Raw genomic sequence first — 24,803 nt, forward strand, 5'->3', positions numbered from 1 at the left:
CAGGACCTAAGAGGAAGCTTCCTCCTGCAGCCTGTGCTGTGAATCCCTGTTGCATCTTCCACATCTGTAGGTGACAGCTGGAGGGAGAGGAAAGAGCACCAGCCTTAGGAGCCTTGGGGTTCTTTCTCCATCTCTGCTGTCCACCACTCTGAGTCTCTGATCCTCTCGGATAACATCTCACCAGCCTTTGGGGCAGCTTATAAGAGGTGATGGAGGAGAAACTGCTTTACAAACAGTGGCTCTCTGTGGAAGCCGACAGAGAGGTTGACTCCACAGCTGTGCCATCCAAATGTCTACTGGGCCACCTGCCCCCGCAGTCCCCAGTGAGGTTGGCCCTGCCATCCACTCCTGGGGGAAATTCAGTGTTCTTCCCCAAGGCTTCTGCAGGTATCTGGGAGGTTCCTCTTGAGCCAGGATCTCCTTCTGCTGAGTGGCTTCTGTTGGTGGGTTGTTTCTCTGTTTCTTCTGTCCTATATCCAGTGGGGCTCCCTCTCCTTGATTTCTACTAAATCCTCCAAAACACCCCAAAAATCAAGCAAAAGTTATTTCCCTGGAGTTCTCATTGTGGCTTAGTGGTAATGAACCTGACTAGCATCCATGAGGACAAGGGTTCAATCTCTGGCCTCGATCAGTGGGTTAAGGATCCGGCGTTGCCATGAACTGCAGTGTAGGTTGCAGACATGGCTTGGATCTCTCATTGCTGTGGCTGTGATGTAGGCCAGCAGCTACAGCTCTGATTCAGCCCCTAGCCTGGGAACTTCCTTGTGCCATGGATGTGGCCCTAAAAAGACAAAAAAAGAAAAAAAAGAAAAAAGAAAGAAAGAAAGTCATTTCACAAAGATTTTCCCCCAAACTATTGGAGGTTTAGAGGGTTAGGTGGCTTGATTCTAAAGCAAAATGCATCAGCCTAAGAGCTAAGAATCAGCATCTCTGTTCAAAGAGTCCTTGGGCTTTGTCTGCCTCCATCCTTTCTCTTTCTTCCCCACCCCAAGAATCTTCTTTCCTTCCCAATCTCTTTACTCCTCTTTGGCAAATCCAGACCCTCACGTGTCCCCTTCATCCCAAATGGATGCTTAAGATTTTCCTCCTCAGGAGTTCCTGTCGTGGCGCAGTGGTTAAAGAATCTGACTAGGAACCATGAGGTTGCGTGTTCGATCCCTGCCCTTGCTCAGTGGGTTAACGATCCGGCGTTGCCGTGAGCTGTGGTGTAGGTCACAGACGTGGCTCGGATCCCACGTTGCTGTGGCTCTGGCGTGGGCCAGTGGCTGCAGGTCCGATTCGACCCCTAGCCTGGGAACCTCCATATGCTGCGGGAGCGGCCCTAAGAAATAGCAAAAAGACAAAAAAAAAAAAAAAAAAAAAAAGATTTTCCTCCTCAGAGGCACTTCCTTCCCAGCAGCACCATTATGCTTTTCTACTCCACTATATGTACACTGTATATAATGTATGCGTATGTATGTATGTATACAGATATATGTCCTTTATATAGATATATATACAGTGTATATATGTGTGTACATGTATATACACACACCCATCTATACACATACACACGTGTATGTGCATGTGTATATATACAACCAACCTCAGGTAGAAAATATTGAAAAAACTAGAAATTCTTAAAAAGTAAAATGAATTTGCTGTGTGCTGGCAGTTGTTTACATAGCATTTACAACTATTTATATAGCGTTTACATTGTATTAGGTATTACAAATAATCTAGAGGTGATTTAAAGTATATGGAAGATTATGTAGCTTATATGCAAACACTGTCTCATGTTATATAAGGGACTGAGCATCTGTGGGTTTTGGTATCTGTGTGGGTCCTGGAACAAATACCGCTCAGATTCTGAGGGATGATTGTGCAGTGTGTTGAGAAACTTGTTACCGTCCAGTTCTCTCTCTGTATATATATTCTGCCGAACTCCTACCCCTTTAACAGGTATGTAAGGATCTGGGCTTTCTAGACCAAGAGTCCTGGCCCCGTGTGGAGTGAACCACAGTTGCTGTCCCCCAGGGTCTTTAAAATGGCTGGCCCTGAGTTCCTGTCGTGGCTCAGTGGAAACGAATCTGACTAGTATCCATGAGGATGCAGGTTCGATCCCTAGCCTCGCTCAGTGGGTTAAGGATCCAGCATTGCCTAGAACTGTATCACAGACACAGCTCGAATCTGGCATTGCTGTGGCTGTGGTGTAGGCTGTCAGTTATAGCTCTGATTCAACCCTTAGCCTGGGAACCTTCATATGCCATGGGTGCCACCCTAAAAAGATAAATAAATAAATAAATAAATAAATACTGGCCCTTTAAAATTCTCACTCCTACAGAGGGGAAAGAACTGAGTCTCACCAACTGCCCCCACGTCCATCCCCAAATACCCCAGCACACTCCTGAGTCTCACCAACTGCCCCCACGTCCATCCCCAAATACCCCAGCACACTCCTCAGAGTTTAGGAACTTACTTTCCGAGAATATGGATGGAGGTTGAGCATCTTCGTGTTCGTTACCCAGGAGGTTTCTGATGCTGAGTGATTTCACAGAGGAGGAGGCTGGCACTTACAGTGCAGAGAGGCCTGGCCCAGGGCAACGGGGGCACTGTTTCTGGCCCTTTGCTAACTAGCTCTATGACTGCATGGTTCCTTCTCCTCCCAGGGCCTTGGCATCCCCTCTACAAAGTGGATCATAAGCCTCGCTATGTGGGAACACATTTGGGCCTTTGGAATGTGCTGGGGGGAGTGGGCCCCTGAGATGCAGCTTTTCTGCTGGTTTGGAAATGCTGCTCATGACCCACCTGCTTTGTCTTTGCTGTGTCACAGGGCCCGGAGGGCATCCCTGGGCTGCCAGGATTTCCCGTAAGTACCTCTGTGCCCTGTGGTTGTGTGCATTCTGTTCCTTCCACCTGGAATGCTGTTCTTTTCCATCTGCATGGCTGAGCTGTAGCAGCATCTTGTTCATGTAGCCTTCCCTTGCTGCTTCCACGTGAAGTGATCTTTCCTTCCCTCAAGTCCCATAGGGGTTTAGTTTCACCTCTACTGTCTTTCGTTTCCGCCTTAAATAACTGTTAGTTGTGCCCTTGTTCTTTGACCTTGGCTGTGCTGTGACCAGCTTGCAGAGAGTCGTGCCTTGCTCATCTCCTTCTAGCCTAGGGCCAGCTGGAGCCAGAGCTGGAGCCAGTGGTTGGCTTCCTGTGAAGGCAAGTGGATGAGTCAAGCACTTCAAGTAGATCCAGTCCAAGCCGAGGAAGTTCCTGGAGAGAGAGGATGGTGGTCACAGATGATGGAGAAAGGGGGATCTTAGCCTAGAAGTCCCAGAGTTAACAGTCTAGGTGCACCGCACTGTGGGGCTTCCGCTCTGGAAGGGGAAATGCATTTCTGTGTAGAAGGTGATTGTTTTGCTTAAAAGTCTGACCCTGCGTTGAAGCTAAGGCTCCAGAGTGAAATCTGCACAATTTCTCCAAGACATTGCCGCTCTGAAAGATCTAAGGCCAACAGTGACCTGCTTTGCTTCCAGAATAAATGAAGGAGATTTCTCAGATATGCATTAGAAATTTGTTCTTGATGATAGGATTGAAGTTGATTTCTTTTTCTATTTTATTTTATTTCATTTATTTATTTTATATTTTATATTTTATTTATTTATTTATTTTGTCTTTTGAGGGCCACGGCATATGGAGTTCCCCAGGCTAGGGATCTAAGTAATGCAGGATCTGAGCCGCGCCTGCAACCTACCCCACAGCTCACGGCAACGCCAGACCCTTAACCCACTGAGCGAGGGTTATGCATCCTCATGGATGCTAGTAGGGTTCGTTAACCACAGAGCCACGACAGGAACTCCTATTTTTTTATATATCTTTCTGAATTTTTACATGTCTGTAAAGAGTATATCCTGTGTTGACACTAAAAATACCTCGGAACTAGACATTAAAAAAACAAAGGAGAGAATGGCAGTCACGGAGAAGACCTCTCAGGAAGAGAAGAGGCCAGACCTCTGAGCTCCAGCCCCGGCTCTGCTCTAAAACCAGAGTGTGTCCCAGACATATTTTCCTCTAAATGAGTGGCTCTGTGTTTCCAAGGGAGCAGGGAGCCCCAGGCTACTGAGAAGAGCCTTCGGGGTCACTTCAGCCGTAAGGAGGGGCCAAAGAGGTGGGATTCAGGCAGCCGATGAGGCTTCACTTGACATATTTTATATGTTGTGCTTTTGTGAAGATTTTACTTGAAAAAAAGGGAATGAAAAGAGCTGCACTGCTAAAAAAAAATAATGATAACAAATATTTGAAGGCCACCAAGTTAACCCCAAAGGCAAGACAGGGAATTGTGAAAAGCTAAATTGCAATAGAGTGTTGAAAGTCTTTTTCGGGGGCAGATGTCTGGCTGTGTGAGTCATTGTCACAGGATCAAGTGTCTGTGGAGTTGAGACGAGGTCACCTCTGACCGGGTGTGCAGATTTTGGTTCTGCACAGGGAATGGCATGAACAGAAGCTTGGAGACAGCAGCGGGGACATGGAGGGTGCAGCGAGGTTAAGGGGAAAGGCTCACCCATGGTGGGGCAGTGAGAGTGAAGATGCGGTGCTGAGGCTGGGTGGATTTGGGTGTCAGGCTAGGGTGTTTGGATGCCATCCCATAGGTAGTAGGGAGCCAGAGAAGGGGCTGGAGTCAGGGAGGGTGAACGGTGGGGGAGGCAGGCTGCAGGAAGGCCCTGAGGACCCAGGAGCGCACAGGCAGCAGGACCAGGCAGTTTCAGTGGTGCCTATTAGAGAAAACTACAGCTCAGAGGGGAAAGGGACTCCAGGCCTCCTGACCCTCAGTGCTGTCTTCTTTCCTCCAGACCACAACCTTAGAGCACTTAAAATCAGAAAACATAACAACTAAATATGACTTCCACTGGCATTCTGTGTTCTTTTACTTTTCGGAAGAAGAAGCCCTCCATTTCGTTAAAGCATTTGAACCTTAACAACCAAATACTCTCCAATGATTCCTTCCAGGGCCCCAGAGGACCAAAGGGTGACACTGGCGTGCCTGGCTTTCCAGGACTAAAAGGAGAACAGGTAAGAGGAGTCTAGGCGTCGGGGTGGAATTGTGCTCTAGGAGCTGCTAAATATTTCAAATGGGCTGAAAGTAGCTATTAACTTAAAAAAAAATAAGATAAAATTCACATACCATGAAATCCACCCCTCTCAGTTGCAAAATCCAGTGATTTTTTTTTAGAACATTTGCAAGGTTGTGCAGCCATCTCCTCTACCTAATGCTAGAACATTTTCATCATGCCAGCAGAAACTCCGCATCTAGGAACAGTCACTTCGCAGCTGCTAACTTTCATAATCTCCAGGTTCCTCCAGGGCGCAGGTGGGGTGGGTGGAGAAATAGGTTTCCATCATTGTTTGGAAAGAGAAGTTGACCTTCAACTTGCTTGAATGCTGTTCCTACCTGTGCTGTACTCTGTCTGGCCTTGTGCAGGGCACCCCCATTAGGTATGAGCTCCCCGAGGGCAGGCACATCCACTTCCTTTTCTGTAGCTCCAGTACTTAGCCTGGTACACGAATGGCTCTGGAAACATTTGTTGGATGAAAGAAGGTATAAGTAATGAATATGATGAATGCTAATGTTTAGAAATTATTATTATCTTATTAAGTTATTAGTATTATTATAATAAGATGGGACATTCTGCAGTAGGATGCCAGTCTTGATCTAGAATTTTTGGAAGACATATTTAGCATGAACAGCATTTCCTGAGAATTCTAAGGGCATGAACATGACCTTTCTACCTTTCCCCAGTTGCCTCCTAGAATTAGCTTCCCAGATGGTTTTTGTAGATGAGGGGAGAGCGACATCTACACACAGGTTGCAGAAACTCTGGATTGGATTCATTTATTCATCCATCGATTTATGTGCTTATCCATCTTAACCTCCATTCCCTAAGTCGTGCCAGCCAGTTTACCCTCCTAGGCACTAGGGGTGAGGAACAGATATATAGAGAGCCGGCAGAAAGCATGGCCATTGCTGTCATGGAGGTCTGTACAAATCCAGCAGGAGCAACCCCTGAGCCCACCTTGGGGAGTCAAGGAGGGCAGATGTGTTGCTAAGAGGAGGGAGTGTGGGCTGCTGTCTTTCCTTCTTCCATCTGAGCCCCAAGGAAGGGGAGTCTCCAGTGTCTGCTGGACCACAGTTCCAGGGGGTGGAGGGTTCGGTGTGCTGAGTAAAGGGGTTTAAGTTTGGCACTACGTGGGGTGATGTCTTGGGATGCCTTTTGCTTCCACGGGCCTACAGAGATGAGGTAGGGCCAGCGCAGCTCTGACTTGGGAGGAGGCCCAGTCCAGCAAGAGTGGCTCTTTACTTTAAACACTCTGTTTCCTATGTGACAAGGTCAGGTACATCTAGAAGGACCTACGTGCCATCCCTGCCCCTCATGCCCTGCCACCTTGAAAACTGGGGGTGGGCACCCAGGCTCTGTTCCAATGCTTACAGCAAATGTGCTTTCTCTTGCTCTGCCTCTGATGCTTTTATGCTTGCTTCCTCTTGCTGCTGGCATGTGCAGGACCACTTCTCCTCACCCGCGGAGTGGTAAGATCCAAATATCACGGGTGGGCTTAGGGGATTGGAGAAAAGAGGCTACTATGCTTGCTTTGGCGCCACTGCCCGAGCTGCTTCCAGCCCTATTGAAGGGAGACTTACATGTGGTCCAGCCCAGCTCCCCAGGGGCTCGCACTGAAGTTTGAGGCCAGAGCCTTGAGTAGTTTCTCTTCCTGGACCTTTCTCTGGGCACATATCTTCTTGGAAGCTTCCTGGGATAATAGATAGCCCTGCTGAGGACAGGATTGGGGACAGCATCCTCTGTCCCCGCCACCAGTCTCCTCATCTCCCCTGTTTCCCAGCAACTAAGATAAATTTGATCAAGTAAGTGCTTGCACAGGAACCCAGAGTTTGAAGGCCAAGTTCTACATGGAGACTCAGGGCCCCTGTGTTGAGAGAGGCCTGCACTCTTCATGCTCATCTCTTTCCCAATTTCAAATGTTTGAAAAGAATAAGGATTCTGGGCAGGAAAAGATCTCAAGTTGAGTCATTAGGAAATCTTGACACTGAATATATTAGGAGTCAGATGTTCCCGGGGTGGAGCCACGTGGCCAAAGGTGGGAAGGACACTGTTGGGGCTGGTTCCTGGAGGATGGAGAGTGGCAATGCCCATCTGGCAGCAGCAGGAGCCCTGGAGGGGCTTGTAGGACCCCAGCCTGTGCTTTCAGACAGTGACTCTCATAGTGTATTGAGGGAACAGTCCAGAAAACCTTTACTGGCTTAGGAGGCCGTTGTAATACTCTAGAAAGAGGTCATGTCAGGGCAGTGGGGTTGGAGGCGGATGAAGGCCAGAGAAACCATGGCAATAGGATGCCTACACCTCTGGATAGGCAGTAAGGTGGAGGCCTGGCTTCATTGAAAGGTTCTCTGAATTGCAGGGCGAGAAGGGAGAGCCAGGTGCCATCCTGACGGGGGATGTTCCTCTGGAAAGGCTGAGAGGCAAAAAGGTAACTATGTCACTGGACCCCAGAGGCACACATCTGCTTCACTGCCCATCCTTGTTTCTGCCGCACACTGTTATCTGAGTGACAAGCCCGTGTCTTTCTGTTTTAGGGTGAACCTGGAGAGCATGGAGCCCCGGGACCAATGGTAAGCCAGGGTCTCTCAGCTGCGTCTGGACTAGGGTTTGAAGCATTTATCATATTTTGGCTCAACTAGACAGAGCTCTCCCAGTTGTGAAAATAAAAAGGATGTGGCAAAAAGAGTGTGTTAGGGTAGGCTAACTGCAATTAAATGAAAATCTCAGTGGTTTAGCCCAGTAGCAGCTTAGTTCTCACACTTGCAAAGTCCACTGTGGTGGTTCCCAGTTGGGCATCCCCCCTCCAGGCAGTGACTCAAGGACCCAGGATGCTTATGTCCTGTGACTCTGCCATCTGGAGGATTCAAGACCACACTAGCCTCTTCCAGCTGGTAGCCGAAGTTGGGGAGGGAGGGAGAAGAGACCATGGAAGATGATAAACTCCACTGCCAGCATGTTCTACTGGCTAGACCACTGATGCCTGGGGGGCAGGAGTGGGGGAAAGAGATGAGGTTTTGCTGTGTGTCGAGGAAGGAGAGGAGACACGGACGGTGGTGAGACCATGGGTCTTGCCAGCTAGAGATTGCATTGTCCAGGGAACCTGGGCTTTGGGGCTTCTGGTCCTGGATCTGCTACTCCTTGAACACGTCCTCTTCTCTCCCTGGGCTTCTATTTTCCCAACCGTGAGTGAGGGTATTGAATGAGTACTAGACAATATGATAGGGCCATTCTAGCTCTACTGCTCCTGGACTCTGTAACTTATTTAGGCTGCCAAATAGTTTTTAAGCTACCAATTCTCTCCAGATGAACCCTAAACTTCCCTGTCCTATATTTCTCTCCCAAAGAACAGAGAGAATTCATGTGTAGAACATCCACTGTGAGTCAGACAAGGATGCTTCAACACAGATCATCTCATTTCATTTTTACCACCCTAAGAGGTGAATGTTAGGACCCTCATCTTATAGACCAGGAGGCCAAGGTCAAAGAGGTTAAGTAACTTGCCCACTGCCACACAGCTTGTTAGGGGCACAGCAGGGATTGAAACCCAGCCTGTCAGACTCTGTGTCCAGGTTTTTCCCAGCACACTTCACTGCCTCCAATTAAGACTTTGATTTCTCTGAAACATTTGGGGCTGGAGTGTTGCACCTGGAGGTTTCAATGTGAAGTTTGTTGGAAGCTGGATTGCAGGCCTAGGGAGAAAGGCCCTCCCACTGCTCTAACAGACACGGGTCCTTGATGCCTGGCCTGTAATCTCCAAGGTGTATCCTTCAAAGGACCTTCCAAGGGCTTGGGTCCCATAAGTCAGGCAGAATGGATACCCTGGAGAGGTGTGCTTGGCCCTTGCCAAAGGCTAGGGCAGACTGAGAGAGTCTTGTGATAACCGCTGTTTAACCACTTCCTAACGTCTTACACAGTGGGAAATACTAATTGTTAGCAGTGGTGGCTGGCAGACTGCCAAATATGGCCAGGGTTCCCCATAGCCCAGCTGAGCATAGCTTGCCAAGCACAGACAGTAAAGGGGCCCCTTCTTCTAATTTGCATAAGGCACCATATGGGCTATTTGTGGCCCTCATGACTAGCATAGCTTACAACTCCTTTACAAATCCACCAGAGCCTTATTACTCAAAGGGTGTCCAAGGACTCACCTGGGAGTTGGTTGGAAAAGCAAAGCCTTGGACCCCACCCAGGATCTACTGGATCTGCATTTTGACAAGATCCACATGCCTCTCCCATGCACCTGCGGTCTGAGAGGCCCTGCACTGGGACCTACTACCACATGGCTTAGGCCCTGTTAACTCCTTGCTTTTTCTTTTTCTAAGAGTCACTGTGCTGAGTACTTTAAATACAGAGCCTGTCTCAACAGTCTCTATTTGCCATTTGTTTAGGCCTGGCTATATATGTTAATGGAGCAGGAAGAAGGGACTTGATGGGCCCCAGGCTTACACCAGTCCTTTCTCTGGAAGCAGGACGACTCAGCTACAGGAAAGGGCAGGTGTGGGCTGGAGGCAGAGCTTGTTCTGGGAAGTGGTAGTGCATTGAATGTATCCCAGACATTGGGAGGCGTGAGGGTTCCTGCAGGAGGCTGGAACACAGCACTGACTCTGGGAGCCTCTGGATATAGAAAGCCAACACTTCAGTGGGGTCCATGGGTCAGGGACTTATCTGGAGAACTGGGGTGCTAGGCCAAGACTCTGGTCCATAGGGACAGGTGGAAGCAAGGCAGGAACCACATCCTGGAGCAGGTGGCCAGGCTGGGCTGCCATGAGGAGTGAGGCAGGCCTGCAGGGTTCCACCAGTGGACATGGAGAACCTTAGGACAGAGGCCCTGGCACAAAGGTCCACACGTGTTCTGAGCTGGCCCAGCACACGGCCACCTGGGATCTGAGGCCCAGAGCTACTGACCTCTTGCTTCTTGGTGAGCCCTGACTGGCGGAGAGGGTTGAGTCCTGCATCTGGGGTCGGGTAGAGCCTGCTGGAAGGGTTGAGCAAGTGGGTCCAGCTGAGAGCAAAGAGGCCAGGCAGGTGGACACTTCATAACTTCTCCTTGCCCTCCATTCTCCTATCAGCGGTTCTTTGTCACCACTGCCCACGATGGGGGGCTGGACACCACCCTGACTCCCCACCCATCTCCCTGGCCTCGAGCTTCTCTTTCTTTTCTAATTGAAATGTACTGGACAAACAGCATCATATATGTTTAAGGTGTGTGTGTTGATTTGAGACCTTTATATATTGTGATACGATTGCCATTGTAGACATAGCAGCTCTCGCATCACATAATTATCTTTTCTTTTTTTGTGGCTGGAATAAATGCGATCTAGTCTCTTAGCAGGTTCGAGGACTACAATACTGTATTATTGTCCACAGTCACTATACTGCGCCTTAGGCCTCTGGACCAAGCTGTCTACTTGTTGCAAGTTTGTACTTTAAACCACACCTCACCTATTCTCACCCTCCTGTCCCTGGTAGCTACCATTTTACTCTCTGTTTTCACAAGTTTGGCTTTTTTTTTTTGATTCTATGTATAAGTGACGTCATGCAGCATTTTCTCTATTTTTAATCATTTTTTTAACCTTTATTATTATTATTATTTCTACTGTACAGCACGGTGACCCAGTTACACATACACGTATACATTCTTTTTTCTCACATTACATGTTCCATCATGAGTGACTGGACAGGGTTCTCAGTGCTACACAGTGGGCTCCCATTGCTAATCCATCCCAAAGGCAACAGTCTGCATCTGTTAACCCCAAGCTCCCAGTCCCTCCCCTTCTAAAAAATTTTTTAAGGTATAGTTGATTTACAATGTTGTGTCAGTTTCTGCTGTATGGCAAAGGGACCCGGTCATATGTATGTATATATATATATATATACACATTCTTTTTTCCTATCATCTTCCATTATGTTTTATCACAAGTGTTTGGATATAGTTCCCTATGCTATGCAGCAGGTGTTTTTTTGTTTTTGTTTTTGTTTTTGTTTTTTTTTATTAAACTATAGTTGATGAACAATGTTCTGTCAATTTCCATTTTCTCTTCCTAATCTGGTATTTGCTTTGCCTCCAGGGGCCCAAAGGACCACCAGGACACAAAGGAGAATTTGGCCTCCCCGGACGACCTGTAGGTTTGGGGGTTCCCTAGGCAGCATGTGAAGGAGGACACGAGGGCTGGTCGGACCTGCTGGTGGTGGGTTCGCTAAGGTGTCTCCCGTGGGTTTCAGGGTCGCCCAGGACTGAATGGTCTCAAAGGTGCCAAAGGAGATCGAGGAGTCATGATGCCGGTGAGTGCCACGCTGGGGCCCCCGCCCCATGCCAAGCTGGGGACAGGCCCTGAGGCCAGTGTCCAGAGCAGGGCTGGGAGAGTGCCGCGTCCGGGGAGCAGGGCTCATGGTCGGATGCTCAGGGGTGTTCTTCTTCCTCTGCTGCCACTTCCAAAGATCCTCTATCCCAGCCCTGTCCTCGGCTTGCCCTCAGGTGGGTCTCTGCTTCCGAATCCACCATCGTGGAGCAGGAGCTTCCCCATCAGACCCCAGAGGGCGAGCGGGAGAATGCCACCTGAGCATTGCCTCAAGAAGTCTGGTTTCACACTCAGGTCTTCTGCTTGGGGTCATTTCCTGTCTTCCCTGGGGGTTCTTATGTTGTTAGGGGCTCCGTGAGCATTTGTGAGAGAATGTGGAAGGTCGATCAGGGGTGCAGGCAGGGCCTCACAGGGTGGCAGACACCAGAGCATCAGCAGGGTTCAGTATCTGCAGTGAGGAAGCCAGAGTTTATTGAGCAGCTACTGGGTACTGGCCACACTCCTAAGAGCTTTTGCGGACAGGCTCTGAATCTTTAAAATACCTCTCTTGAGAGACACTCTGCGGAGTCCTTCTTTTACACAAGAGGAAACTAGGGTCTGTAGAAGTAAATGACCTGCAAATGCTCGAAGCGTGTCGCCACTTCTGTTTGCACCACAGGGTCTCTGCATTGTACGCCCAGAAATACCGTGGTACTGAATCACCAGGCCTGACTCACGCTTGCCAAGCCTGCTGGGGCTGCAGGTACAGCACATGCTGATGCCGCCACCTGAGTGATCACGTGGTGTGTCCACGTGGCTCAGATGTCTCTCACCTGTGATCAGAGCCACACACACCACCCCCCCGCCCCTTCTGCTGCACCTACTGTTTAGGCTCCAGGCTTGGCATGGAAAACATTGTAACATCAGAGCAAGACCTGGCTCTAAAAGTGACTCTGCCATCTAACAAGAGTTGGCGATCACTGTTACATTTATGAGGGACTCTCCCAGTCACCGTATGGTGGGAAGGTCCCACCCAACCTACGCCGCTATACGAGGGATGTGCCATTGCAGGTGGCAGGCTCCGTATCCGCTGCGCACTGCTCTGGGGTCAGAATCTGGCTTCCAGTCTCTGTTCTGTTGTGAATTGCTGTGTGACCTCGAGCAGGTCACTTCCCCTCTCTGACCCTCGTTATCTCCGTTCAAAAACGAGCCATAACACTGCTCTGTCATTGTGAAGATGCAGTGAGGCCATGGATGTAGACGAGTCCTGGGAAGAGACTGGTCTACCTGGGGAAGAGTTAGCTGCCTTTAGAGACCTCCTTTCCTCCCTGTGTCTCAAACCCTGGAGAGGTGTCCTGCAGCCGCCTCTGCCCTCACAACGAGCCAGGCTGAGGAATGGCCTCTCTTTCCTTCCTTCAGGGCCCACCTGGCTTACCTGGTCCTCCGGGCCCCCCAGGACCACCTGGAGCTGTGATTAACATCAAAGGAGTAAGTTGGGGGTGGGGAGGGGGGGACACCTCTGTGGGGGAGGGGGGATCAGCCCCAGACTGGCCTAAGCTGGAGTCAGGCGACCTGATTCCTCTCCTCTCCTCTCATTCTCGCTTCCCACAGGCGGTCTTCCCTATACCAGTCCGGCCACACTGCAAAACACCAGTAAGTAGCACATAGTCACTGCCTTAAAGAGCAGGCTTTGGCACAGAAAACAACTGGGAGAAGAGGAGTTTTTGTCTTAAGCCCTTTCTGTCCCTCAGTGTCCTCTTTGAGGTCTTCTGTCGCCTGTAGAGACCCTTAAGTGACTCGAGGCTTCTAGATAGCAGATCATGGCACTGGAACATACTGGGTCTTCTAAAGGCACATGTGCCGACAGAGTGTTTCTTTTAATGCAATCAAAAGCAGTGTCTTTTGTTAGCTTCCTGTTAGCAGGTTAGCTTCATGCTTGGAGCTTTATAAAACCAGGTAAATAGACCCCTTAAAATGCAAATGAGAATAGAAAAACAATCTAACCAGTGTTCTTTGCATTGGGTGCTTTGGGCTAAAATCTATAACTGTCCTTTCTCAGTTGTCATATTACTGCACAGCACACAGCCCTGGGAGGAGGGACTTTCTCTCTCCCTTTATAGCAAGGAAACAAAGTGTGACTCAGACAAGCTCTTTGATCTGTCCAAGGTCATGGAGCTGATGGGGCTGGGACCATCACTCAGGCCTCCTGACCACCAGGCAGCAGGTACAGGCACTGAGACCCCAAGGGGTCAGGCCCATGCCTGGTCACCCAACTAGTTAGTGGTACCGTCCCCAAGGTTTCTCTTGTATTAGGAGAGTTCTGTTTCTGTGGGGAAACCCAGGGAGGATGGCCTCTCCCCACGCAAAGGCATTAGTCACAGAACTGTGCATAATTATTCTCTCATTCACTCAACAAATATTTATCGAGGTCTCACCGAGTGCCAAGTGCTCTCTGAGGCCCTGGGAACACAGAGGAGAACCAGACAGGCGTGGCCTCTGTTCTCGGGAGCTTGCAAATTACAATTTAGAAAGATTGCTTGAAGTGGGTTTATAATTGATGCCTGTTGGGGTGGTGATGAGGCTTGGGTCAGAGGCTTTAAAATGACGTGCTTTGGCTGGGTGTTTGCCCAGACATCTGTCCATGTCTAAACTTTGAGACACCCAAGTCTACAGCCCAGGGCCTGGGAACTCTGGCCCAGAAGGCAGAGGGCAGGACCTACCTGTGTAAGGTGACCAAGGGGCTGGCGGGCTCCCAGAGCTATGTGAGGACAGCAGCAACCCAGGTCATGTTTACATCAGTGGCCTGAAGGGAAACCTGGAGTATCAGTGCTGGAGGCACCCTCCTGAGAGATGGGTGCCTCCCACCATAGAGAAGGGGAGACTGCAACCCAGAGAGGCCAGGTCCTGCCGTGAGTTAGTGCCCCAAGCCCCTCCCAGCAAACATGATCTTGGGCTTCAAATGGACAGACCACGGGACAGTACTTGAAAAACTCCACAGAGTGTTGTAAAAATGCTATGGCAATGACATGGCCTGTGCTAGGACCCTTTGCAGTGTCCATGGCCTTTAGGAGTCAAGAAGCCAAAGATGAGCTCAGAGCATTTTGGGTTTTGACACCGTGCTGGACCCCATGCAGGCTGGGGCGTGCACATTTCTTGACTAGCTCTCAAAATGGACACTTGAAAAAGAAATGCTTCTTTTCACATCCAGCATTTCACAAGCCCCTTCTAATTCCAGCCCCTTTCTAAATAACCTTAACAATTGATAGCTCACCCCTGGAGTGAGGACATGTATCAGCTTAGCTATAAGAGAGCAGCTCGGCGCTATCCTTAACTTAGAAATGTTTTTTCCTGGTAGATTCCCATCCCATCCCCCATTTTCCCTTGGTGACCCCCGAGCAGCTTGTGACCCTCCACTCAAAAGTGTGGGAGGGGAGTTCCCGTCGTGTTGCAGTGGTTAACGAATCCGACTAGGAACCATGAGGTTGCAGGTTCGGTCCCTGCCCTTGCCCAGTGGGTTAACGATCCGGCGTTGCCCTGAGCTGTGGTGTAGGTCGCAGACGCGGCTCAGATCCTGCGTTGCTGTGGCTCTGGAGAAGGCCGGTGGCCCAAGAAATAGCAAAAAAAAAAAAAAAAAAAAAAAAGACAAAAGTGTGGGAGGATCTGATGTCAGAGGGATCATTTTGATTGTGCATATTAATACTGGGAAAAAGGTGAAGGTGGACTATTAAAAGCAAGGCGGCAGGTAGCTCTGTTTTAATAGATAAAGAAGGAAAGAAATGCAGGAATCTGGAGATGAACTATGAAGGAATATTATCTTGAATGGCTTGGACTCCATACCCCTAGCACTTAGTGGGAAGTCCAGAATAGCCCCCCAATCTAGCGATAACCCCCCTTTATTAATGGTCCCTACCATCAACTCCTATTCAGCGTGCTCAACTTTGATTACACACAGTAGCAAGGCTAATGGCTGGTCCAGCTTCGTGGCTTGAATCACTTGCCTGAACGCTTTACCTCTCACTTGAATCGATCCTAGGTGATCGGAAAGGAGGCCAAGAATGCTTGTAGTTGGCTAGACCAATGCTGCCATGACTTGTTGTCTTAAAGCTTTGGGCTTCCCCTCTGCAGTTTTTTGGCCAGTAGTTCTCACCCTATCTCAGTTACAGGGTACACCCCCACCCTGCCACCATGCTGAAGGGCTGAGATGCCTTGCCTTGAGGGATGCTGAGGAGCACAGGACTTTGGGGGGCTCCAACAGCCAAGGAAGTCCTGATCCCATGACCTTGCCCTTCCTGCCACACCCCCTGGGGAGAGAGGACTGTGCCTCCCTGTGTGAGCAAACACCATGAAAGGGGTTGCGGTGTATGACCTCGGCTTTCTCTCTCTCTCCAGGTTGGTACCACACATCCTGGGAATTCGGAGCTCATCACCTTCCATGGTACACACGCCTGTCTTCACTTTATGTTTCTCTAGGACATCTACCTGACCCTCATAGCTCTGCAGAAGTGGTTTCCATTTGTGCAGTGCTGGGTGTAGACTAGGTGGCCAGGAAGATCTGAGTGCCTGTGATGGGAGGGGTGGTAGCTGAACCAAGGCTGTGGGACCCTGTGTTTGGGTGTGTCATCCATCTGCCTATTCTGCATGTGCTGGCCGAGCCTCCTAGCCACCAGGCAGCACTCTATTCGTCCATTCCTGTGCTGGTTTGTTCATAATGTGTTCACCGCTGGTTTCTCCTTGCCTGGTGCTGCCCGACACTCTGGGCTGAGAAGGATGCCTCCGCTGCCCTTCCTGTTGCCCAGGCCCTTAGCTCTGTTGGATGAAACTTTAAAAAGTCATTATAATGCAATATGCCCAGAGCTAATGCAAGGCAGCCAGGGGAGCTCAGGAGGCCTTTGCTTCAGAGCATTCCTGGACCAGCATTATCGGCACCTCCCAGAAGCTTGTTAGAAATGCAGCATCTCAGGAGAGCTGCTGGATCAGATGCTGAGTTTTCACAAGCTCCCACTGAGGTGTATGCATAATAGTACAGTGTGAGACACGCTGGTTCTGGCTTTGATTAGTAAATGACAGCATGTTCATGGCCTGTGGGGGCTTATCTACCACGCATCAGGGAGGATCAGCCAGGAGATAGGAACCTGCAGGCGTGGAGTAGCTCTGGTCCCCCGTCCCACACACCCTGTCACACCATGTGTGCCCTTTGTGACAAGTCTGAACACTTACCATTTAAACAGGGGAAGGCCTTTCCACCCCCACCCCAATACTGACCTCTGGCTCGTCTGTCACCCCAGCCTGCAGGTGGGGGTCTCCCTGATGGTGTCTGGCTTCATGGGGTTTTGGCCACTCTGGGTTACAAATGCAGGCTGTCGTTAAACTCCATGCTCAGAGCCTAGTCAAGGTTCTTCCTTCCCCGGTACAGGGCGGCCCTTGGGGAGAAGGGGCTGAAGCTGACTTGCTTTCTTGGATCCCCAGTGTTTCCCCTTCTCTCTGGGGCCCCTCTTGGGGGGGAGAGAGAGGGAACAGACCTTTCTAGACTCCATAGCCCCCACAGTGGTCTCGCTTGCCTGTGAGTTGTTGCTCTTGCTCCCTGGGGTGAGCCGCCCTGTGGACGGTGGTGAGCTCGCTGTCCTTTCCTCTGGGCCTGGGCACTGCCTCTGGTCTCGCTGTGGGTGAATGGAGGCCCATTGAACCCCACTGTCTCAGCTTTGCCAGCTCCCCCAGCATCCACGGGACCTGCCAATTCGGTTGCACCTTCCACTGACCCCCAACTGGTGGCATCATATCACCAATACTCATATTCCTTCCACCTCGCCAGGGAAGCCTGAGCCCCCAACCTCACCTACACTGTGTGCCCCCATCTCTAGACACACACTGGTCAGTCAATCTCTCGGGGACCTGTCGATCTCTCAGAAATCCAATGTCCACCCACTCATCCGGTCAGGAAAGGGTGCTGCTTCCCTTCCCAAATGCCGCATGCTCACAGGAGCTCCGTCCAAGAAGAGAAGGCTGTAGGGCTGGTTCTGCAGAAGCAATGCTTCTTACAAGTCCTATGGGGAGTGGGGTGCTGCACTGCTGGCCTTCCTTCCACTTTGCACGTGGAACACTTAGCATCCTTAGTAGTGCTCTGTGGCACTCCCGGGAGATTCCTCTTCCCCCCTTGCACCACCATGCTGCACAGGCTTGGGTGAGACAGGACTGGGAGCCTGACTTAGTGCTGAGTCTCAGGTCACATGCATGAAGCTGATTGTAGCCTCTGCTAGGCTCCCGTGCTGCACTGTGGGTACCTTGAGGATGGCACTTATTCTATCCTGCCTCACACTACCCTCCCTGTATCTGTCTCTCTGAGAGCTCTCCAAGGTCAGGAATTGTGTCTGCTGTATCCACCTCTGCCCTCCCTATCCTATAGCAAAGGATTTTATACCCTCAATAGGTCTTTGTTTGTTGAGTGGATTTTGCTCAAGGGGCTCAGTTTGAAAACTTGTCTCAAAAATGTATTGTGTAGAATGAAGGTGATTTTCTACTATCTTTTTTTTTTTTTCTTTTTTAAACGTGTGTGTATTTGGTGGCAGGTGTTAAAGGAGAGAAAGGATCCTGGGGTCTTCCCGGCTCAAAAGGAGAAAAAGGCGACCAGGGGGCCCAGGGACCACCAGGTATCCCAACTCTTGTTCTGAATCTTGCCCTTGACTTTGGCTTCTGAGAAATTTAACTGAGTCAATAAGTAAGGCTGATTACATTACCACCCTGCCTGCAAGCTCCATGTGCTGGAGAGACCCAGTCATAGGTGATGTGTGTTCAAGGTGGAACATTGTCACAAAAGACTGGAAGTTCCATTCGTTCTAGCTTCATACGCAGAATGAGGCCCAGAGAGGGCCCGGGACATGCCCAGGATCTCACGGGACCTGGACTAGGGCTTGTTTCCAAGCCCAGTGCCCCATCTGTCAGCTAAACCCATGTAGGATCACTTCTGCTAGGAACTCATCACAGTTGCCAACTTGAAAGCTTTTGTGGTTGAATTTCGGACATTGATTGGGGATTTTACAAAGCGTTTCTTTTCCAGGCCCTCCTGTGGATCCAGCTTACCTGAGACATTTTCTGAACAGTTTGAAGGTAGGCATTTTTCAACATTTGGCCTGTGTTTCCAAGTCCCCGGGGCCCAGGTCAGAGCCTGGTTCATCCCACTCTTCCCAAATGTTCTCTGCTTCCAGGGGGAGAATGGAGACAGGGGGATGAAAGGAGAAAAAGGAGATACTTACGAAGGCTTCTCTGTGTCAGGGCCTCCGGGCCTGCCGGGGAGTCCAGGCCTGGTGGTGAGTAGGGACCCTTCCACGTCCTCTTCCTTGAAGAGTTGCAGCTTTCCCCGAAGCCCCCAATGTGACTAAGCAGCTGAGGGGTAAGGAACAGTTGCAGCACCACAGGCTGGAGGCAGGCCTTGGGCATTGGCTTCTCTCCCCCATACTTGTTAACTAATGGGGAGCTTGGCTGAGGCCCATGAGGGAAGGGGGCTGGCCAAGGCCATGTACATGCAGGTAACTTCCAGGTTACCCACCACACTGCCTTATTCGTGTCAGTGGTGGAAAATTCACTCAACACAAAGAGTTGTTCATGGTCAACACCTCAGATAGTAGAAGCAGAATGGAAGGTGCGGGAGATATTTTTAGAAGGGCTACTGGTTTCGTCTGGAATTTCATCAAAGAAAGAGCTTGATCTTCCTAGGGTGAGAAGTTGCTCCAGGTCACAAAAGAGAAATTCAAATTATGCTCCCAATGAGATTATGACCTGGTCACTGATGCTCTGGGATCCTGAGCAAACGGTGGTCCTGGTGTGTGCAGTGAGCACAGACCCAACAAAACCAGGAGACCAGAGTTCTACCTCCAGCCCCACTGATGATTTGCTTTGAGACCTGGAGCAAGCCCTGCCCCTCTCTAGGCCTCCACTTCTCCATCAGTGAAACGCCGAGGCTAGACTAGATGACTTCCAGGGCCCTTCTGAGTCCAGGACTCTCTGGGCTTCTCTGCTGTCCCCCAGTGTATCAGCTGGGCTTCCCCCTTCAGGTCTTACAACACCTGGCTCACTCCCAGGATGGAGGGTGATGACAACGGTATCTGGTGTTTACTGTCTTCTTACAAATGTCCTGACAAAAAGGATAGAGGGGACGTGTGACTACAGGTGATTTAAAGGTGCTTTCCCTCTTCTGTTACTGTGCACTTGCCTTGACAGGGACAGAAAGGGGAGACTGTCATTGGGCCCCAAGGACCCCCAGGTGTTCCTGGCCTGCCTGGGCCTCCTGGCTTTGGGAGACCTGGTTCCCCTGGGCCACCGGGACCCCCGGGGCCACCAGGACCTCCAGCCATCCTTGGAGCAGGTCAGTACTGTGAGTGGTGTGCAGGCTCACCATAGTCGGGTGACATGTTGGAGCCACACTGTCCAACAGTGGGCTGTTTCCCAGACAGAGCCATCTTTCTTTTCCTATTTAGAAATTGAGATACAATTTACAGGCCATAAAATCCAGCCATTTCAAGTGTAGAGTTTAAGGGTTTTTAATATCCTCTCAAGGTTGTGCAGCCATCACCTCTCTCTGATTCCAGAACATTTTCATCACCTTAAAAAGAAACGCTGTACCAATTAGCCATCACTCTTCTTTTCCTCCTACCCCCTGACCTTGGAAGCTAGTAATCTACTTTCTGTCTCTAAGAATTTGACTATTATGGACTTTTCATATTGTGGAGTCATGCAATATGTGATCTCTTGTGTCTGGCTTCTTTCCTGGAGCATAGTGTTTTCAAAGTTTCTGCATGTCATGGCAAGTATCATTCCTTTTTTTTTTTTTTTTTCTTCTTTTTAGGGCCACACCTGCAGCATATGGAAATTTCCAGGCTAGGGGTTGAATTGGAGCTGTAGCCACCAGAAATGCCGGATCCTTAACCCACTGAGCGAGGCCAGGGATCAAACCCGCAACCTCATGGTTCCTAGTCGGGTTTGTTAACTGCTGAGCCATGAAGGAAACTCCAGGTATCTCTCCTTGTTATGGCTGAATGATATTCCATTGTCTGGATACACCACATTTTGTTTATCCATTTATCATTGACGGACATTTGCGTTGTTTCCACTGTGGGGGCTACTATGAATAGTGCTGCCATGAAGATGTATATGCAAGTTTTTGTGTGAACATGTTTTTAGTTCTCTTGGGTATATCCCTGGGAGGGCAACTGCTGGGTCATACATGTGGCTACTCTATATTTAACTTTTGGAAGAACTTCGGATTGATTTCCAAAGTGGCTGCAACCCTTTGCTTTCCCATTAGCAGTGCCCTGAGGTTCCAGTTTCTCCTCCTTGTCACCAACATGTGTTACCATTATATCTTTTTTTCTTCTAGCCATCATTCATTCATGTGATATGATTTCTCACTGTGGTTTTGGTTTGCACTTCCCCAAAAGACTGATCATGTCGAACATCTTTTCATGTGTGGGTGGAAACTTCTTGACAGCTTTGTCAGTACCTGGTCCCTAAGGGACTTGAAGACCAGCCTTGATTCTAACTCTCTATGCAAAACTTTCTTTACTCCTTGGTACCTCACTTCCTCACATGAAAAATGGGTGAAATAAAAGAAAATCTCCATTTATCGATGACTTCAAAGCACAGGCACTCTGATAGTTGCTCTACTACCTTATTTTACTGGATTCTCACAGAGCCCTTCAAGGAAAGGCTCATTTTACAGATGAGGATAATGAGACCAGAGATGTTTAGAAACCGTTGCAAGGTCACACAGCTAATAAGTGGTACCAACGTGATTAGAACCCAGATCAGAGTAGCTCCAAAGCCTCTGTTTTTTTCCATGATGCCTATGGTGGAAAATAACAATAGCAGCAATAATAACATGAGTGCATCATTTTTGGTTGTTTGGTCAGCATGAGCCAGGTGTGGTGGAAGCATACTGGGATGAGACCTACATCAAGGAGGACTTACAGAGGAGGTGACTTTGGAGCAAATGACAGAAATGGAACTCAAACTGATTCAAGCAAAAGGGAAACTTATTGGATGTGAGAGAGGGGGTAAATAGTCGTTTTCACCTGAGTCTTACTTCAGATATGCAGTGAGAGTTCAGTTACATTACCAGGGATTCAACTCCTGCAAGGATTCTCTATCCATCTCTTGTTTCAGTTCTCTCCAACTGCAATTTCATACTTCTTCACCACAGACTACATCTTCTGCACGGCAGGAAGTACCAACAACCTATAGCTTCCACTGTCATCTTGAAATCTTGGCCTTCTTTCTCAGTTTTAGTTTGAAAAGTCCTGAGTGGGGGAAGTTCCTGGGGAGGGATTCTGACTGACCTGTCTTGGGCCAGGTGCCCAACCTTGGACCAGTCCCTTGCAGCCGGGAGGTGGGATCACAGGAGAATATGACTGCTTCTTCTGGACCTGAATGCCTAGAGAGGCGAAGGGGAAGATCTCAGGAGGAGTAAGGATGCTGGTCTTACAAAGAAGGTGGTGGGTGGATAAAACCATAGGTGCCCATACAACCTGGAGGGACACATAGGAATTGCAGGAGGTAGAGGGACATTGCCGAGTGAGCACAGGATGCAGACATTCTGTTGTCCATAGTAGCCCTAAACTAGGGGGCCCCAGGACTCCTTGCTCCATTGAAAAGAATTGACTTTTACATAATGCATGGCAGTTCACAGTTTACAAAACACTCCCAGATCCCTGATCCCATTTAATCTTCTCAGCAACCCTGGGAGGGAGATAAATGGATAAAACTCTAAAACTCCTTTTATGGATGAAGGCACCAAAGCTCCGAGAGGTTACGAGACTGGCTCAAGGTCACAAATACTAGGAAGAGGCATGGCCAGCATCCAAAACCAAGTCTTCAGGCTCTCCCTCCACTAGACAGTCACCACCTGTGTATGCATTTTCAAGTCCTGCGTCAGAACTGCAGACTTGTTTGCAATGATCTGCAAAAAAATCTCATACAGTAATTTTACTGGGACTTAACATCCTTAACTCTGCCAAGAATTTTGCAGATTTTGGAGGAGACAGGCGATGAGAGGGATAGAAGGAGAGCAGCAGCATAGCTGTAATAATATGTCTCTATGTTTGCCTAAAGTAAGGGCTCTCCACTTGGGAACCATAAATTCCTACAAAATTCCAGGATGTGCTTCAGGGAGCTGTCATCCCACTAGCATTCTAGGTGGAATTGTGTGTGTGTGTGTGTGGTGTGTGTGTGTGTGTGTGAGAGAGAGAGAGAGAGAGAGAGAGAGAGAGAGAGCACATGTACAAATGCAATTTTCTAGAGGAGAGGGCAATAGCTTCGATGTGATTTTTAAGGTCATTTTGACTCTTCAAAAGTTAAGAATCTGTAGTTGGATGCTCTACAGTGCACAAAGTGCATTCCTAGTTGGTGTTTTTCTCAATTTTTAACACAGGCTAGGGAAGAAGAAATACCTGTTTGCCTTTCACAGATGAGAAAGCAGGGATTCAGAAAGCTTGTTGTTTCCCCAAGATCACACAGCTGAGAATTGACAAATCAGGGACTTGTCACTGCCCCACCCTGCCCTCCTGCCACCTGGCACCCTCTCTTCTTTTTTCTCAGTCTGCTTCCTCTGTTCAGTAATTAACCGCTTACTTTTGGGGAGAAGTAAGCTGTATAAGTCAGGGCATATTTGGGTGCAAGTGACAGAAAACTCAATTCAGACCGACCTATACAAACAGCAGAAACAACAGGAATTTATTCACTTATAAAACTGGAAAGACCTAGGCATGACTTCATCCAAGGTTACAGCCAGAATCTCAGCTCTCCCCTAAACCAGTCATTGGGACTGAATCATATGCGGAGCACAGAGCGCCTAAGATTCAGCTACGAGGTGCAATGCTTTGTAGCACTCTGAGTGGGGTGGTGAATGCTCTCCTCAGTGACTAGCTTGACTTCAGAGGCGTATTGCAGAGACTTTTTTGTAAGTTCTCCTTTCTGCTTTGTCTTAGCCGTGGCCCTTCCGGGCCCACCTGGCCCTCCAGGACAGCCAGGGCTTCCCGGATCCAGAAACCTGGTGAGTATTGTCATCACTGTGTCTTCACCCTTCTGTTTTTTGGATGGGTTTCCTTAGAATTTCAGCTGCAGTGTTCAGGGCCTGGCACACCTTCTCTGTCAGAGTTAGGCCTCCATGACAACAGGATTGGTGCCAGCCCATAAACAGGGTATTGATTATATCTTTGAATGACTTAGTAAGTTAAAAAGATAGAGGCCACAAAATCATTTATGATTACATTTGCCCCCTTCTAATCCTTAATTGACTGAACTGTAACAAGAACCAATTGTATTACATCAAAAAAACCAAAAGCACAAGAGGGTACAGATCCCAGGAGGACACCCCCCCCCCAGGAGATTTCCCCTGGGTTCTACCAAAGACTGTCTCTTGTCCCTTTGTTATGCTGCAGGTCATTGGAGCAGGTGTGGCCCACAGACATTATTCTGATGCCCACAGAGAGGGACAGATACTTCATTAGGATGTCAGGAGTCTAGGAATGCTCCTTGGGCTTTGCTGGATATTAGTTGGAGACTTTGGCTGCCAGATGAAGAACTGTCCAACAGTTGATGGAAATTTGCTATTTGGTGCCTTGGGGGATGTCTGAGCTGTTTGGATGCAGAAAGTCATTATCTTCAAGGCTAGGTGAAAATTAAGTTTTTATAATCTGTCTCGGTTGAAAAAAAAAATTAACAGCTCCCTTGGCTGATATTTCTTTGAGACTTGATACTTTTCGATAGATTTTTCCAGCTTTTATGTCTGTGCCCGGATAGGCTGAGATGGCTCTTTAACCTTTGGCAATTTTCTAGACAGAGAAATTACAAGACTGCCCCCCGCCCCACTTTCCTGTTATGCATTTAATGTTGGAACTAGCCAGCTAGGCAAAAAAGATTCAAGACCTATGTAGAATTGTTCCCTTGCTTGTGTTTCTTACTCCAATTGAAAACAGATTTGAAAGTCTTTAAGGAGCAGCCTGAGCAAAACATAACACATTTAAAAATGTCATTGCCCTTGTGCAGCTCACACAAATGGAAGCTGCAAAGCTTGTGGATGATTTTGCCAAAACCAGCGCCCAACAGAGCCACCTCTGTTGACGGTTTTAAAATGTCTTTGAATTCACAGGATATCATCTTCTTTGTTTTAATTCACTAATTGTAATTGAGATTTGTGTTTTCAAGGTAATGCATACTTTTATCAAACAGAAAGTCTCTGGTTTTTTAGTTTTGTTTTGTTTTTTAGGGCCGCACCCGCAGCATATGGAAGTTCCCAGGCTAGGGGTCTAATTGGAGCTGTTGCTGCCAGCCTACACCACAGCCACAGTAACTCGGGACCCGAGCCTCGTCTGTGACCTACGCCACAGCTCATGGCAATGCCGGATCCTTAACCCACTGAGAGAGGCCAGGTATCAAACCCACAGACTTATGGATCCTAGTT

The 24,803-nt window shown here is 48.9% G+C and overlaps 1 protein-coding gene across 1 annotated transcript in view; it reads left to right on the plus strand.

Annotated features, from left to right (window-relative positions):
• The window catches only part of COL15A1 (collagen type XV alpha 1 chain), a 111,061-nt gene that overhangs the window by 76,955 nt on the left and 9,303 nt on the right, over positions 1-24,803 (plus strand). The window contains 14 exon segments of the mRNA XM_021066594.1: positions 2,813-2,848; positions 4,978-5,040; positions 7,441-7,509; positions 7,616-7,651; positions 11,147-11,200; positions 11,301-11,360; positions 12,776-12,844; positions 12,968-13,009; positions 15,746-15,791; positions 17,920-18,000; positions 18,408-18,457; positions 18,556-18,657; positions 19,568-19,712; positions 23,329-23,393. Of these exon segments, the coding sequence (XP_020922253.1) occupies positions 2,813-2,848; positions 4,978-5,040; positions 7,441-7,509; positions 7,616-7,651; positions 11,147-11,200; positions 11,301-11,360; positions 12,776-12,844; positions 12,968-13,009; positions 15,746-15,791; positions 17,920-18,000; positions 18,408-18,457; positions 18,556-18,657; positions 19,568-19,712; positions 23,329-23,393 (918 nt within the window).

This window comes from Sus scrofa, chromosome 1, assembly GCF_000003025.6.
Source record: "Sus scrofa isolate TJ Tabasco breed Duroc chromosome 1, Sscrofa11.1, whole genome shotgun sequence".
Lineage (NCBI taxonomy): Eukaryota > Metazoa > Chordata > Mammalia > Artiodactyla > Suidae > Sus > Sus scrofa.